We start from the raw sequence: 18,446 nt of genomic DNA on the forward strand, positions 1-18,446 counted from the left end.
CTCTTGCTTTCCTTCTCCTCATGTGTTTAGGGCAGGGGAGAAAGGAAGGACTTACCATCCTGATTCTCTTACACTGAGATCTTCTAAATGAAATGTGATCTGTAGATAATCAAGCCTGAGAGCATCCTCTAGGAGGTTTCCTTTCTGGAGACAAAATAAGAATTCCAAGGGCTTTTGAGGGATAAGATTTGGCTAGCTGCTGCTCTTGGAGGCCAAGATTAGGGATGCATAATGCTTCTACTATGAGCTGAGGGGCAAGCACTGTGGTGAATCATGACTGTCTTGAGATCTCTGAGGAGCTGGGCTGGAATCCCAGCTCTAAGACCAAGGAGCTATGTTCCTCTGTCCAACACGCCCTAGTAAGGGCTGTTCTGGCTGGCATAGGGCTGAGTCACCCTGGAGGAAGAGACATTCTCTTTAGGGTACCTACCTTATTCTAATTTTACAAAGTCCCCAGACAAGTTAGCAGGGAGCCTTACATCCCCAATGCTCAGTACAATCTTTGATATGCCACAGGGACTCAGTAGATGTGGTGTTAATTGATTCTGAAATAAACATCATAATATATTCCCTGCCCCGCTCACAGGTCACTTTGAAGGTCAGACATCATGTGAACTTGCTTAGCAAACTGCAAAGCACGGTATGCACTTGCAGTGCTACTAAGTGGACTCTCATAACACCTCTGAAAACCCAGGTATGGGTGCTTCCCAGCATGGATGGAAAGATGGAAGCCAAGAAGCAGGTGAATGCTCCAGTGGCAATTGGAGAGTCAAGTAAATAGAGCTAAAAGTTTCCAAAGGACCATCTAAGCATTTCCAGGTGGGCCAGGAAACATTGCAGGAGGAGGAGACAGAAGAGGGGGCAGAGGGTGCCGAGGAGGGGGTGGAGGAGGAGGAAGAAGAGAAAGGGAAAGAGGAGGAGAAAGAGGAAAAGGAGGAGGAATAAACAAAAGAAAGCAAAGGAGGAGGAAGAGAAGGAGGTAATAGAGGAAGAGGAGAAGAGGAGGAGGAGGAAGAAGAGGAGGTAATTGAGAAGATGGAGGAGGAGAAAATAGTGGAGGAGGAGGAGGAGGAAGAAGAGGAGGTAATTGAGAAGATGGAGGAGGAGAAAATAGAGGAGGAAGAGGAGGAGGAGGAGGAAGAGGAGGAGGAGGAGGAGGAGGAGGAGGAGGAGGAGGAGGAGGAGGAGGAGGAGGAAGAGGAGGAGGAAGAGGAAGAGGAGGAGGAAGAGGAGGAGCTGCCCAGGTTTTAGCAAGCTGCTTAAATGCACACAGCACCACACAGTATTGGAGAGCTAAAGGAACAGAACCCAGATCTGGGAGTCATAAAATCCAGACCCCTTGCTGTGAGCTAACCTTTCTGGAATTCAATCTCCTTATCTGGGATAAGGCAGACATAGACATGCTTCCTTTACGTGGACAGCCCCTCGCTGAGGAGGATGCTTTGAGCGAGTGGGTGCCCCTGTATTTCTCCCCCGTGGGAGGACACTGTGCTGCCTGCATTTATGATGCTGGTGGCTGGGGCAGCTGGAGCACACTGAAGCTTCTCTGCTTGCTGACTTCTTTCTGCAGGCAGACTGATTGAGATGCAGTGTATTCATAAAGCTGTCTTTGTTGATGGAGTGGAAGAAGCAAAAACTACCAGTTCCAGGGAACAAGGAAAATAAACCCGAACTGTGAGTTTTGCACAGCCATAAAAACCCAAGAGGGCCATATTTCAACATAACCCAGCTCTGGCTCAGGACTTCAGACAAAGAATTGAAAATGTATGATTATTTCTGTCACTTGTCCCCATACTGTAAGACTGTGGGCTACAAATGGGAACGAGACTCGGCTAAGCGAACACAGCTGAGCATCTCGAATCCCCAAACCTGCCATGAAGTATGGAAAATTCCATGCCTGACCTCATGTGAGAGGTCAGTTTAAACACCAATGCACTGAGAATGTGGTACAACACTTCCTTCAAGCATGTCTGCACAGGGTACAGGAAACAGAAATGAAATTCATGAGCTGGAGGTGTGCCTCAAGAGGTACAAGTGCTTGCCTAGCATCTGTGAAGCCCTGAGTTCAATCCCCTATCTCAGTACTGTTAATAAGTAAGTGAATTAATGAATGAATTTCATGTATAGACTTGGGCCAAGATATTTCCTATGCCCCTCTCCCTACACCTTCAAAATCTAAAAGATTCCTAAATCTGAAATACTTCTGGCCCCAAGCTTTTATTAAGAGAGACTCAACCTTTATCATTTATCACTCTAGCTTCTCTTCCCACAACCATAAACATTTCCCCCCTCTTTTGGTAGTACTAGGTTTTTAACTCAGGGTCTCCCACTTGGCAGACAGGTGCTCTATCACTTAAGCCATGACCCTAGTGCTTTTCTTTAAAACTTATTTTTCAGATAGAGTCTTAGGCTATTTTCCTGGGGCCAGCCTTGGATTGCTATTCCCCCTACCTATGCCTAATGTGTAGCTGAGGTCACAGGCCTTTACTACCACACCCAGCTTGTTTGCGAAGATGGAGTCCTAACTTTCTTGCCCAGGCTTTTAGATTTGAACCACAAATGTTCTTGATCTCTACTTTCCGAGAAGTTGAGATTATATAGGCATGAGCTACCAGGCCCAGGCCTCATAAATGAACTTTTAAATTAACACCTGGTTTATGAGTGCATTTATAACTGCTGATGTTCAAGCAGTTTGCATTAATGACAGTAGCACTTGGTGCTTAATGAGCAAGAGTGTTAGATGGATTTCTCAGTCTCTTGCCATCTGGTTTCAGTGTGTTAAACTCTCTAGCTTCTTTCATACATACAGGAGGCCAAAGACACTCAGACACAAGGGAGCTATTAAAAGTATACTTAGAATTGGGCACCAGTGGCTCATGCCTGTAATCTTAGCTATTCAGGAGGCTGAGATCTAAGGATTGCAGTTTGAAGCTAGCCAGCTAGCCCAGGCAGGAAAGTCTGTGAGACTCTTGTCTCCAATTAACAACCAAATAGCGGAAAGTGGAGCTGTGGCTCAAGTGGTAGAATGCTAGCCTTGAGCAAAAAAAGCTCAGGGAGAGCACCCAGACGCTGAGTTTAGCCTCCAGGGTGCACGCACGTACGCGCGCACGCACGCACCCCCCCAAAACAAACAAACAACCCAAGTGTACTTAGAGCATAAGTCGAGTCCAGCACCACTAGGCTGCCAAATAAGGCAGTACCCTCCCTTCACCACAGGAGGGAGCTCACAGGCACTCCAAGTCGCACACCAGCCACCCTAGGATGCTAGGGTAGCACGGGGGTTTGCTTTGGGGAAAGGCAAAATGTGCTGACCTAACTGAAAGCTTAATCCATGAACTCATCCTAAAGGAACCTCAGTTACAGAGCTTCTCCTCTTCCCAAGGTGGCCTGATCTGTTTCTAGCTCAACACAGAGTAGGGAACAAGGCAGACTGAAACTCTGCCCTCCAGAAACTTCCCCCTGGGACATTTCCCAAGGGAAGCAGATTGGTACCACCTTTTGCCATTTGAGGTCCATGCTGAGCTTCTCCCAGTTACATTTATACATCCAGTTGTCAATCAATCCAGCTGACAGCATCACCTTACCCACATCAAAGACACCAGCTCAGCTGAAATCAAGCGATTGTTACTGACAGCCCACCAAAGACACCCCCTTTCCGTATCCATTCTAGGTTGTTCAGATAGCCTTTTGTCCACTCACTGTTCAGCCTCAACTTTCATGACTACATTACCAGCATCCTATATTCCACAGGTACGATCATCTTCATTTCTGGAGCACCATGTGCCTTGTGCTCTCCTTAAGAAAAACCTCCACCTCCAATGCCCTCCTTTCAAGATCAGATGCATCTGTAAGACTTGTCTTGAAGACATCTTTCTTTATGTTCCCTTTTCTGATGCCTCTAAGAGGGTTTCATCTCTTGCTATTTGAAGTTCTTTAGAGCTAAGATTCTACTTCTCCAAATCAAATAGACATTTTCTGGGGTAGGTGCTGGTGGCTCATGTCTGTAATGCTAGCTACTCAGAAGGCTGAGATCTGAGGATCTCTGTTCCAAGCCAGCTCAGGCAAAAAAGACTGTGTGATTCTGATTTTCAATCAACCAGCAAAATGTCAAAAGCAGAGCTGTGGCTCAAGGGGTAGAGCACCAGCCTTGAACAGGAAAAGCTCATGGATAGTCCTCAGGCTTTGAGTTCAAGCCCCAGTATCAGCACCCCCCCCCAAAGAAACCCCAAAAAACCCAAACAGTTTCTATTGCTTATTATGGCCTATAGTTCCAATGGCTGATAGCTTTGACATAGAAGAACTCCTTATAGGGAATGGAAACTCAAAGTATAAGGGCTGATTGGATTGAATCTCCAACTAACAGTGCAACAAAAATATAAACAATCTTTGCCTGATTATAGAAATCAGAGCAGGAGGTATCTTTAAAAAATATTTTTGTCTTTTTGCTATATAGCCCAGGCTTGCTTTGAACCTATTACTTTCTGCTTCAGTCTCCCAAGTGGTAGGATTATAGGTATGCATCATAATATCTGGCTTATAAAAGTTTTTTTTGAACAATAAATAACCATACTATGCACTAAAAATAGAAATTTTGCATTTTGAGGAAAGTAAACCAAGATTGGGAAAGCAGGTAGAAACTGGTATAGAAAGTAAATTTAGGTAATTCTTTTAGTATTCTTTAAGTAAGTGTGTGTGTGTGTGTGTGTGTGTGTGTGTGTGTTATGTACATACATACGTATGTATTTAGGGCTAGTACTGGGGCTTTAACTCACGGCCTCATGCTGTCACTTAGCATTTTCACTTGAGGCTGCCACTCTACACTTGAGCACATCTCCACTTTTTCCTTTTTTCTGATCAGTTGGAGATTACAGAGTCTCTCAGATTTGTCAGTCTGGGCTAGATTCAAACTTCGATCCTCAGATCTCAGCCACCTGAGTAGCTAGGATTATAGATGTGAGCCACTGGCACCCAGCTTTTGGTTCCTATTAGATGAGTATTCAAGTATGATTTAAATGCCAAATTCCTGTGTTGGAGTTAAGACTTTAATCTCGCTCCCTCCCCCCTCCCCCTCCCCCTCCCCCTCCCCCCTTCCCCAGGTGACAGTAATCTGAGTAGGAAATTAAGGTTAAGTGAAGTCATAAAGATGTGACCTTACTAGATTGGATTAGTGTCTTTATGAGACAACAGGGATTGCTCTTATACCCCAACAATGTGAGGACAGAGCGAGAAGGCAGCTGTCTAAAACCCAAAGAGATCTCACCAGAAAATTAAACTTCTTGTATTTCAGTCTTCAGAGTTTTGAGAAATAAATTGCGGTTGTCTCAGTCACCCGCTTTATGGCATTTTACATTGTAGTCCAAATAGACTAATAAAAGTTATAAAATAAAGAAGCAGATTTTCTTCTGTATCAGATTTTAGAAGATGTTAGAAGCAGATTTTTCTCATGTCTTCATCAGATTAAAATATACAAAGCTTAAAAATGAAGAAAAGAAGTAGCACTGTGGCTCAAGTGGTAGATCACTAGCCTAGAGCTAACAAGCTCAGGGACAGCTCCCAGGCTTATAGTTCAAGTCCTACAACGGACAAAAAAAAAAAAAAATAGGGTTGGGAATGTGGCTTAGTGGTAGAGTGCTTGCCTCGCATACATGAAGCCCAGGGTTCAATTCCTCAGCACCACATAAACAGAAAAAGCCAGAAGTGGTGCTGTGGCTCAAGTGCTAGCCTTGAGCAAAAGGAAGCCAGGGACAGTGCTCAGGCCCTGAGTTCAAGCCTCAGGACTGGCAAAACAACAATAACAAAAAACAAAACAAAGGGCTGGGGATATAGCCTAGTGGCAAGAGTGCCTGCCTCGGATACACGAGGCCCTAGGTTCGATTCCCCAGCACCACATATACAGAAAACGGCCAGAAGTGGCGCTGTGGCTCAAGTGGCAGAGTGCTAGCCTTGAGCGGGAAGAAGCCAGGGACAGTGCTCAGGCCCTGAGTCCAAGGCCCAGGACTGGCCAAAAAAAAAAAAAGATGCAGATTATAAACTGTTGGAATTATCTTGGTGACGACTAATGGTAAGATGTAAGGATCTGGAGTCCACCAAGCAGGATTGAGTCTGTCTCTGCCACTTACTGGCTATGTAACTGTAATCAAGGCACTTCACTTCTGTGAGAAGAAGGTAAGAAAGATAAGGGTAGTGATCCCACAGGGCTGAACGCTACATTGTGAAGTTCTCAAAATATGCTCACTGCCCAAAATATGCTTATTTTCCAGGTGTGAGGCTGTGAAATCCAGCTACCATGTAGGCAGAGTCATCATTCCATTGTCGTGTACGAGATGTGTCTCAAATATAGTATGCAGAAGTATCGTATGCACACTAAGTGCAAGAGGCCCAGAATTCAAACCTGAATATCACCCAAACAGAACAATGCGAGAAACTTAAAAAAAGAGAGAAAGAGAAGATAATGTGAGAGAGCAAGAACTTCTCTCTGCTGGCAGAAGAATGAAGAAAATTTGGAAGACAAATAGTCTCCAAGTTCGTTGTGGCTTTTCCAGATAAAGTAGAAGCAAAAGGCATACAGAGAATTTTGCATGGCTTTTCTTTTCTTTTCTTTTTTTTTTTTTTTTTTGCCAGTCCTGGGGCTTGGACTCAGGGCCTGAGCACTGTCCCTGGCTTCTTTTTGCTCAAGGCTAGCACTCTGCCACTTGAGCCACAGCGCCACTTCTGGCCGTTTTCTGTATATGTGGTGCTGGGGAATTGAACCCAGGGCCTCATGTATAGGAGGCAAGCACTCTTGCCACTAGGCCATATCCCCAGCCCTGCATGGCTTTTCTTGACCATGAACTTGCAACGAGTTCTGGTTCAGCTCATATCTCACCCAGTATTCGACCCTTAACAACTGCCACTCTCTCTCCATTATACTTTGTGCCTTTCCATTGTATTTCTTTTTAAACATGCCAAAAGAGCAACAGACATCCCAACACTCCTAAGTCTTCATTTGGAGCTCTGGAATTTTTAGTTTATTAATTCCTTCTGACATGGCCCAGATTGTCTCTAGAGTAATTAGTAACACATCAGGGTTAATGGAGCTGCCTCATGGTGATGCATATTCATTATGATGAGTTGCTCACTTATAAAAATTAAAGAAGTCTAACTGCACTTAGAACAAAAAGGATTGCACTGGACTGACAGTCCCTAGACAACTACTGGCCTTGTCTTTAACATATTTAAAAGATTATCAGGTACATGGCAAAGATATAATGTGTTTCTATGCATCTGATCAAAGATGTCTGAGGTGAGGCTCATGGATAATATAGTCACTCTCTTGGGAAAGGACTAGGGACACCTGAGAGACTGGGGTTAATTTAGATATTTTCACTTTTTCTTATATTGTGAGTCTTATGGAAATTGAACTTTGTAAGCTCTAGGGCTCATGGCTGGAGTTCCGGTGTGCTCCCATCTTCATTACCTAGAGTGTGATTGAGTAAAGAAATTCTGTATCGGTGAATCTACAGTCTGCTCTCTCTCCTCCCACTGTTCGCAGACACCTGCTGGCTCACACTGCCATGTCTGGAGTAGCTTCTCTAGCCCAGACCATTTCATTTAATCACACTCATGATTGTGGGTACAGAGGCAAGACCTTGCCTCAGTGGCCTCAACTGTGACTTCCAATTTCTGCTCATATTACTCACTACACAGTGAGCCAGGGAAATGTTTTAAAGGTTAGTTTCCACATCACTCCATGCTTAAGAATAAACTCTAAACCTCCACAAACCTATACCTTGTGAACCCTGTCTCTATGTACACATCCAAATGAAGCCTCCAGCCAAGCTGAGCCAACTCTTCAACGACCCCTAGCCATGGCCACTTTAACCCTTTTGTACAGGGTCTTTTTTTTTTCTGGAATCCTCTCTGTCACTGCATAAACATCCTTCATGTTCAAGTGTCAGTGGTCTCCAGGGGCTCTTTATGAGGTTGAACTGAACCACAAAAAACATTTGGAATGATAGTCATTCTAGCCTTGGCCTCTCTCTGTCTTCCTCCCCATCCCTCTCCTCTCCCTTTCTTCCTCCTCTGGGGAAGTCTGGAGTCAGTACCCTATGGGTGGATCAGAATCCACAGTGCTGTCTTTGTATAGAACCTATACATATCATTCTATGTGCTTAAAATCACTTCCACATTACTTACAAGGTACATGATACCCAATCCAATGCAAACACTGTAAAGCAGTTGTCACATTATGTTGTTTAAGGACTAATGACAAGAAAAATGTTTTTATACATTTCAGTACAGATGGACTATTTTTTTTCCTACAAATATTTTGGATGTGTGGTTGGCTGAATCCCAGTTGTGGAAGCCATGGGAATCAAGATCTGACTGTGTATGTACTCATTAGCCTGCTCTAGTGTTGTATTTTACTTTCATACCCAGTGCAGTTTCCTGTCTGTGGTAGGTATATTGAATAAGAATGAACTATATGCATACATGGGGATTGTTTGGTACAATATTTAATTTCTCTTAAGGTAAATTTGATGTCAAAGGCTTAAGCTTTGACTTAGAAATTCTGATTCTAGAAACTGAAAAAAGTAAGAAACACTAGGATTGGGAATGTGGCTTAGTGGTAGAGCGCTTGCCTAGCATGCATGAAGCCCTGGGTTCAATTCCTCAGTACACATAAACAGAAAAAGCTGGAAGTAGTGTTGTGGCTCAAGTTGGTAGTGTGCTAGCCTTGAGCAAAAGAAGCTCAGGGACAGTGCCCGGGCCCTGAGTTCAAGCCCCAGGACCAGCAAAAAAAATAAAAAGAAAAGAAAAGAAAGAAATACTTATAAAGTTATACAGAAGCTGTTCAATGCTGTTTTTATAATAGGGAAGATAGAGAAGATCTAAAGAATTAAACAAGTAAATCTTTATTGTCAACAAGCATCCAATAAAAGTGTGCTGGGGACTATTTACTAACATAAGAATTAGTTCATGACCTATCAGCGACAGTATATGCAGCAATATTCAATTTTATTCAGTGCATAGACTGAAGGCTGGTGGGTTTGTCTTAGAGGCTTGTGGAACTATTTCTCCTTTGCAATTGCTTGTGAGTTTAAACTTGGGGTACTAAACTGACATGTTATTGGTGTGTCCAGTGGTTTCTTCAGATGCACATTGGTTCTTTCACTCTGTGGACATCCAGTTTGGATGGGTGTGAACATCAGAGATTTGGCTTAAGCCTATGTTAAAGCTGGAGCCTAATAAACACAACATTGTGTGAGGTCATCCTGCTCCCAAGGAGACAACAACCACAGGTTAGGAAGTGGAAAGCAGGGTCCATACTGCCTCCGTCAAATCCCCATCAGCTCTAATGAATCCACTTCTTTTGCTTGAACCTCAGTTTTTCTACAAGTTGAGTCTTTTTCCCTAGCTGCATCCTCATTACAAGTACAAGGTGCTACAGAGATCAAATCTATACCATTTGTAAAAGTATCAATCATATTGTAAAAGAGTGGTTGTTTATCATCAAGTTCTTTGAAAACTTTTATCTCTGATCACCCCATGATGTACGTCACAGTTTTGTATCCAATGCAAATGAGCACTGAAATATCTTACTGGAGGCCTAATGGACACCATCCCTAGAGTGCATCCTTGTTAAAACTTTATAAACAAAAATATAAAAGTCATGTTAGACAGCACAGCTGAGCTGATGCTTCTTTCCCACAAACTGCACATCGCTGCCTTTGCTTTGCCTTTCCCTTTATAAAGTGGTCTAACAATACTGAAATGGATTTGAATAGGAGGAATATATTGAGCTTCTGATTAATAATTTAAGGACAAAACATATAAAGCCTTGACAAACTCATTATGCAAGAAACAAGGCACTACGTTTAATCTTTGCAAACATGTTGATGTTGAATCTAGGTTGCCCAAGATACTCTTGAATTGGTCACAGAAATACAAGGTACATATTTACAGATACACAGGACAGGAGGCTCTTGGCACATGGCTGGCAGGTGTATATCAAATGCTGCTTGACACACAGGAAAACAAACCCTGGTCATGACTGCATGCACACACACATGCGCGCGCACACACACACACACACACACACACACACACACACACACACACTCACCCTCCCCAAATGCCTCATAGGGCAACTGACCAGAGATATGTTTTCAGGATTCAGATAAAAAGTCCCAAAGAGGAAATAATTCTCCCTTGAAGGGCAGGAGGGGCAGGTATGGGAGGGGGCAGCAGACTCACCTGTGAAATGGTTGGCAATCCGGGCAGTGGGTTTGGGAGGCAGGGCCGGGGGCTGCTTGAGAAGGGGCAGCTGCTTCACTGGGGTGTCCTCATGGTCTCCAGAGAAAGCAGCAGGTTTTTTGGGGGGCAGTAGCAGGACTGGTTTGGCTGAAGGATCTTGGGACAGGAGGACTCCAGACTCACTGGCAGAGGGACTCTCTTCAGACACTGAGGGGACAACCATATGATACACAGGAGACATTACATGAACGCAGCGCAGGCGGGGATGGCACGGGGCAGCCAGGAACACAGGACAGGGATGCGGGCTGGCTTAGCAAGACGGCAGAGTGACTGATCACCTCAAGTTGTCAAGTATGTGTGGAGAGAGAAAGAAACATAGAAACACAAGGGGTGGTGGAAGGACAAAGATGGAAGCAAAGGAAAAAGAGGAGCGAGGTGAAAGACTCCATTCCAAACTTGGCATTCGTCATACAAGGTCTATTTCAGATGCTTTGGGACTCCAGGGTCCATAACAACAATCAACAGGATGGCCCAATGGAACTGCACCAGGAGCTTTATAAATGTTGGCACCAAGGAAGAGGAGAGCCTGGCTTAAACTAGTGAGTCTCAGTGTTGCCTGCTAAGTTTTGCCTCTGTCTTGGCTCTCTGTTTGGGACACTGGGTCCTGCTAAGTCTGAAAAGCTGACACTAGCAGGCTGTGACCCCACAGTTGAATGGCAACCTTCCAGATGGACTTCAGTGTGAGGGCCCAGCCACCTCTTATAAACTCCATCAGGGTAAAGTATGCTTGAGGCCACTACTCTTTGATATCTCACCTCTCTCCTCTCCCCCCTTGCATGGCCAGATTTTATTATACTTCAATTATAACAGCTTCAATTCTAGCTATGTTTTCCATTGTTGTTTCAATTTCCCCATTTCTCTTTTCTCTGCATTGAGTCTGCCGCTTCCTGACCAAGGAGATCTGTGGACAGGCACTAGTGGCCTGCAAACTGTCAAGGGATGGGGCTGGTGGCTCATGCGCCTTCCTGTCAAGCTGGCAGCTGGCATGGTGACTGTGAAACCCGGTGACTGTGCTAGGATGGCAAATTCACCCACACATTCAAACCCAACCTCACAAGGAAGGCTGAATTTACAAAAATGCATGGCTCTTGTTGTATATCCTTCTGCCTTCCACCACTGCCATAGTGAGAAAACTTATAACTGACTCCTCCTTCTTCCTTCTTGGCCAGAGGATTGGCATTCTGCAAGTAGCATAGCCTTGCAGAATACCCATAAGCCCCAAGTTCTTCCCAGGGACATTCTTGGCACCAGTGATGAACACACTGAAGGAGCAACAACTCTCCGGGCCACAGTGGAGAATGGGAATCAATGGGGGTAAACCCTTATTTCCCCTCTCCTCCTACCTGGGCCCCAGTGGACATGGAGTTTGCATACAGCATGCAGAAAGGACGTGACCTTTCTATCACTACACCAGATATTCCAAAAGCTTCCTTCCCACAGTGACATCTGCTAACTGTGCAGTGTGTCTGTCTGTTGGAGAGGGTGGTTACTGATATTTGGGCTGACTGGGGTCACTCTGCACAACTCCTCAGTGTTGGCCAGGCAAGAAACTCGATTAAAGAGGGAGACAATGTTCAGTCAGATGGAATAAAAACATATCTCTTGTATATATCTACCAGTAGGCTCCTGATTAAGCAGTAAATTGTATAGGATTGAATAAGCAATTAAATTAATTGACTGCATCCGCTAAATTGATACAATTTACTGAATTGATAGAAACACTGTCTGGTACACTGGGACTAGAAATTAAAAAGTGTTTAGACCTTTCCACTTTCCCTCCAACCACCAATACTGGGGCTTGAGTTCAGGGCCTGGGTATTATCTTTTAGCTTTTTGGCTCAATGCTGGTGCTCTACCACTTGAGGCACAGCTCCAATTCTGGTGTGTGTGCGCGCGTGAGCGTGCGCATGTGCATGTTTGACTGTCTCATGGACTTGCCCTTCCCTGGATGGCTTTGCACAGCATTTTCCAGACCACAGCCTCTTGAGTAGCTTGGATTATAGGTGTGAGCCTCTGGTGCCTGGTTGTTTAGGCCCTTGGAATAGGAAAACTTGATAGCCATCATATAGAAATGTAGCATGCTTCAGTTTATCTTAATAGAGGTGAGTGTTAGAAAACAAAACAATGACATTTAAAAATCATCCATCTTCCTCAAACAAGCCATATCTCCTTTAAAGTGAGAAAAATGTGTCTTAAAATGGGAATGGCATATTTTAAAATGAGAACAACATGGTTATATATCCTTACTTTCTTAAACTCTATATGTATGAAAAATGAATACTTGTTTCAGTTTCATTCGCTTCCAAATCTTTCTTTATGCTTTAGATGTGCTAAAACTAGAACCCCAAATTCAGTGGGTCTAGAGGTTCCCAGTGTGACTTCTGGGGTCCTGCCCGAGGCATTACCTGGCCCATCCATGATGTCTGAAGCTTGGAGCACCTCATATGAACAGGGATCCCTGGGCATGGGGACCGGCTCCATTTCCGACAGCGCAGGCAGAGACAGCTGGCTGGAGCTCAAGGACTGCCCATTTTCCAAAGAATCATCTTCATTGGATATGGAGAGCTCCCCATCTGTCAGAGAAGGAGATTGCAGAGTTAGAGAACGCTTGCCTTCCAAGGATGGGTGATATTCCAAACTTGCTAAAGAAGTCTACATGTTTTAGACTTTTCTGTTTCTAATCAAAGTCAGTATCTCTAAGAGACATCTCTCATTTTGCTTTTTTTTTTTTTTTTTTTTTTTGGCCAGTCCTGGGCCTTGGACTCAGGGCCTGAGCACCGTCCCTGGCTTCTTCCCGCTCAAGGCTAGAACTCTGCCACCTGAGCCACAGCGCCCCTTCTGGCCATTTTCCATATATGTGATGCTGGGGAATCGAACTGAGAGCTTCATGTGTAGGAGGCAAGCACTCTTTGCCACTAGGCCATATTCCCAGCCCCGATTTATTTATTTATTTAATTTGTTTATTTTTGGCCAGCCCTAGGCCGTGAACTCAGGGCCTGAGCACTGTCCCTGGCTTCATTTTTGCTCAAGGCTAGCACTCTGCCACTTGAGCCACAGCGCCACTTCTGGCCATTTTCTGTATATGTTGTGCTGAGGAATCGAACCCAGGGTCTTATGTATATGAGGCAAGCACTCTTGCCACTAGGCCATATTCCCTGCCCCTCATTTTGCTTTTAAGACATGCATCTTTAGAGACTGGTTGTCTTAACTGTTGCTGCAATACTTTCTAATGATCTTCAGACACTTGCCTGTTTTTCTTTTTTCTCCAACTTTCTCATTATAATCCATCCTGTGTTTTAGGTTATCGACTTTGTAAAATGAAAGGCAATGAAATATGTTTTTTGCCAGTCCTGGGGCTTGAACTCAGGGTCTGAGCACTGCCCTTGGTTCCTTTTGCTGAAGGCTAGCACTCTGCCACGTGAGCCAGCACCACTTCCAGCCTTTTCTGTATATGTGATACTGGGCTTCATGTATGCCAGGCAAGCACTCTACCATGAGGCCACATTCCCAGCCCATGAAATAAAAATTTTAACCTCTTATTTCATTTTTTTCTTTTTGTGTTAGTACTGGGTCTTGAAACTCGGCCTGGATGCTGTACCTTAGTTCCTTTGTTTTTTTGCTCAAGGCTAATGCTCTACTATTTGAGCCACAGCTCTAAATTGTGGCTTTTATTTTTTCTGGTTAACTGGAGACAAGGGTCTCACAGACCTTTCTGTCCAGGCTAGTTTTGAACCTCAGTCTTCAGATCTTAGTCTCCAAAGTGACTAGGATTACAGGCATGAGCCACTAATGCTCAGCTTTCCTCTTAATTCTTAAAAAGCCAAATAGCTCAGCAGGTAGCAGAGACTGAAATCAAAAGGGAGAATTTCAACCTTAGGTTATAAAGGGCTTCATGCTGTTCCACAAGAAGTGAAACCATGGTCCCAGGCAAAACATTATCCCATCTCCTGTTTACTTCTACCCTGTCCCATCTCTGTAGCTGGATACATATTTAAGAAGCTCCAATCTCTACCCAATGGGCTGTAGCAACCTATGGCTTTGTGGGAAGTGCCAGGATTCTTCTGGTACCTACCATTCATTAATCATGCCAACTTTGATCTGGCATACAGCTCAGCCACACAAGGAGCTGTGAGTTGTCACCACAGCAGAAGATCTAAGGCTTCCGGATAATGGCCATTTGTCAGATCAAAATTCCCCCAGTGTGATTCCATCTTAGCTCTGGGGAGTCTTAGATAACTAGACATTAAAGTCAAATTAATTTTTAAAGAGGACTGAAAGCTATTCCAGTCCAGTGAATAAACACACAGATAAAAGACAGAGTTATGTCTACTCCCAAACACAGAAACCAGCAGAGCAATTATCTAACTTAACTCCAGAAGAAAGATGACTGATAAAAATGAAACAGTGTGATAGCCACAGGGTTAGTGTCTTGCTTTTCTGGGGTTCGATCCAAAGTTTTGGTTTTATACAATAATGCTTTATGGTGGCCTATAACTCTAGCACACTCTACTAGAACCAGCCCAATAAAATGTATGTTCACCAGAGTAATCTATAAATAGTCTTGAAATAGCATATGATTCAAGGACATAGAATACTGGACCTGAATTTTCTACAAACATAAAAAGTATAATGAGTAGCTCCCCTTCCCCCAACTCATCTGTATTAGACAAGAGAAATTACTGGCCAAGTGGAACGCTGGGCTGATTTTTTTTTTCCTTTTCATTCAACCTTTGCATGCCCCAAATATTCATAAAGGTTATTGTAATTGAGGTCAGCAGTACACTCACTACTCATTCATAAGAGGACAAGCACAGCGCCAATGTTATGGGAGTGACAAGGGTAATCAGTAGTCTTTGGGATGTGTTAATGCATCATTATTGATGGCCTCCTCTTAACATGATTTTTATTTATCATGGTCAACTTGATGTCATGGGAAGTAGCTGGGCTCTGAGTTCCTAGTGGGAACTTAGAATGCATCTGTAAGAAGACTGCTTGGACTCTTGATGTTCCAAGTCTGTTCACTGGATAAGACAACCTTAGTGTGTGGTGGGAGAGGGGGGGTGCTGGAATCATAGGGCTAATGCCACATCCTGCATCTTTGGAGGAATGCTTTGTATTTCAATCATCACCACCCATGTTAACACTTGAAAGTGTCAGGCAAAAGGGCCCTTGGTAACAAAGATGCACTGCAGTTGGGTTTCTTTGACTCCATCTATGACTCTGGGTCTTGTCAAAGAATCTGACTTAAAGCAAAATGTTTTGCTAGGAACCGACAAAAGACACTGCTCACCTCTCTTGAAATGCTCTCAAAAAATGGAGTTCCCCATAGAGTTAAAGAGACCTTTGCTTGGTCTCACAGGCCCACATAACTTGGGAGAAGGATTTTTCTAACTGCTGGACACACATTCCCATAAAAAAAACAAAAAACATAAGGTAGAGAAGGAAGATGCTGATCACATAGCTACCTTAGCTAATAAAGACAAGGTTTTTTTTCCCTGTAAAATATTTTCATGGTTGTCATCTTACTATGTGTCAAATGTGTACTGAATTTTCTGTTTTAAGCATAACTTGGCTAATCATCATCTTGATGTTTATAGTATATGAATGTAGACATAGTTACTGAGCTATTTCCCTATGATTGGTCATAAAGGACTTTCCAATGTTTCACACTATCATGAAAAGAGGACCACCTGCTTGTCTAGAAAATTTTCTGCAGCTAGAATTCTCTCTGCTTTAGTTATCCTAAAACAAATTGTAACAGATCAAATTTTATGTATTAATATCCTAAAACCTAGTGGCATATAAATGGATCTTGTAAAATTGTTTTTCTAAAGGGTTTTTGGTTACACAGCAGCAATGTATAGTTTTTGGCAATTTCTTCAATAGTAACATTAATAACTATCCATTCATCCATCCATCTATCATCCACCATAATAACGGTATCTTTCTCTTTCTCTCCAGCCATCATTCTATCTGAACATCATTCTGTGTACATACATATACATGTACATGCACACTTAATAGAAATAAATAAAAGCCACTCAATAAGTACAATAAATTTCATTTATAGTCAAGATGATAGTGACAAAAATAGGAACCATTTGATTTGGGTACAATGATGTTGCCACTTTTAAGTAAGATTTAAAGTTTTTATTATTATATTTAAAAACATTGACACACAAATGAAACTTTAGTGTAACTGACTCCACATATGTACACCATGCTTCGAGCTGGGAATTCCTAATGTGTTATTAATTGAAACACTATTTAGGAGCCCTATGTACATCCTTTTCCAATTAGTGTTTTATCAGTATCTTTGAAAACATTTCAAAATTTTCCTTTTTTGAGAAATGACTTCTGGAACACTTTTTCCCAGGAAGACTCTGTCACATGATTAAGATGAAGCATACAGATTATGAGTCCTTTCATCTATGAGGTCATCACCATCTTATTTTATTATAGATGAATTTACTGAGTGCTAGAAATTGCCTTGTCTCATATCATTTAGAAATTGTCTGTTATTCATTTTCTTGATAATAACATATGCTGGTGGGGATGTGGCCAAAAGGGAATGCTACCACACTGTTGGTGGGAATGTAAACTTGTTCAACTGCTCTGGAAAGCAGTATGTAGGTTCCTCAAAGACTAGAGAGCTTCCCTATTGAAAGGCTTCTCTATGACCCAGCAATCCCACTCCCAGGCATTCACCCAAGTGATTACAAACCAGCATGCACTAATGCCACCCGCACAACCATGTTCTTTGCAGCATTATTTATCATAGCTAAGATATGGAATCAACCCAGATGTCCCTCAGTTGTGAATGGATCAAGAAAATGTGACACACACACACACACACACACAATGGAATTCTATGCTTCCATCAGAAAGAATGATATTGTCCCATTTGTAAGAACATGGAAAGACTTAGAAAAAGTTATATTAAGCAAAGTAAACCAGACCCAAAGCAACATAACTTGGTTTCCCTCATTTGTAAAAACTAGAATATGTCTATCAATCTACAAGTTAATCCAATGCATAGTAAAAGACAAATAATTACACTTGATCGATTGATTAAACAGCACTCTAAGCATCATACAGTGAGAACAAAGGAGGATATTTTTAGGAGAGGGTCACAATGGTCCAATAGCTATGTGCACATGACCATATAAAATGATGCTTATTGAAATGAACTCCAAGAAACTGGAACAAGAAGTTTTTTTTAAAGTGTACTTTTTGCAGTTATTTTTCTTTGATTCCCCCTCCCCCTTTGGTCTATTTCCTGTTGGCACTGTATTTGATTTCTGTACCCTTTGTCTTGTAAATAGTTTATATGATTTGGGGAAGGGCATGGGGAATCATAGAAACAGTGGGACAATGGGTGAACCAATTCAACAATGATACTCAGTAAACACTATGTTGGAATAAACTATACAACTCAGGGAAGGGGAGGTAGTCAAAGGAGAAAGAGTGGGAGAAAATGAGGGAGGGGGTAACACTGTTCAAAAAGAAACGTACTCATTACCTGACTTATGTAAATGTAACCTCTCTGGACATCACTGTTACAATAAAATTTAAATTGAAAAAATAAAAGCATTCAGGACACACACACACACACACACACACACACACACACACACATTGTGTTAATGGTCCAAATGGCTCACCATGACCTTCAATCATAGGTTTCCCACTCAAACTAGTAAAGTATGAAGAGGAGAGAAGTGGACTGCAGGAGAAGAAACTAGATGGTTTGAGGCAGTGGTTCTCAAAGTCTGGTGTACATCATAACGTCCTAGAAGGTGGCTGGAACCCAGATAACTAGCCTCTACCCCCAGAGCTGCTTACCTTGTAGGCCTGGGATGGCGACCAAGAATGTGTCTGTCTCTCAGGCAGCTAGATTCTCATGCTTTGAGAATCACGGAATTAAGAATTAAGCATCTGAGGAGAAGAGAACCTGGTATGACAGTGGTGCCTTGCCTGATGAAACTCAGGATAAGAAATGCTGGCTGTTGCTAATATGGAAGAGAGATGGTTGCTTTAAGCTAAAGAAAGGGCAAGAAGCAGGATGTCGAGTTTTATAACTATGAATCATGGAAGTGAAGTTGGCAAAAAAAAAAAAAAGACACCACGTTATTCATGGTGGCATGTAC

General features: G+C 42.9%; 1 protein-coding gene and 1 long non-coding RNA gene across 12 annotated transcripts in view; both read right to left on the minus strand.

The window, feature by feature from the left end:
• Positions 1–18,446, minus strand: part of Phactr1 (phosphatase and actin regulator 1) — a 432,942-nt gene that overhangs the window by 62,074 nt on the left and 352,422 nt on the right. For all 11 annotated transcript variants that reach the window (XM_048348462.1, XM_048348465.1, XM_048348459.1 and 8 more), the window contains 2 exons: positions 12,702–12,869; positions 10,237–10,443 (listed from right to left, as the gene is read on the minus strand). In XM_048348462.1, the coding sequence (XP_048204419.1) occupies positions 10,237–10,443; positions 12,702–12,869 (375 nt within the window). The remainder of the gene's footprint in view (positions 1–10,236; positions 10,444–12,701; positions 12,870–18,446) is intronic.
• Positions 1,167–7,356, minus strand: LOC125353025. Its single transcript, XR_007211239.1, has 3 exons — positions 7,343–7,356; positions 6,885–6,892; positions 1,167–1,342 (listed from the first exon to the last, which is right to left on the minus strand). It is a non-coding gene; the product is annotated as an uncharacterized LOC125353025 (long non-coding RNA).

The sequence above is a fragment of the Perognathus longimembris genome, chromosome 6, assembly GCF_023159225.1.
Source record: "Perognathus longimembris pacificus isolate PPM17 chromosome 6, ASM2315922v1, whole genome shotgun sequence".
In the NCBI taxonomy this organism is placed as follows: Eukaryota; Metazoa; Chordata; class Mammalia; order Rodentia; family Heteromyidae; genus Perognathus; species Perognathus longimembris.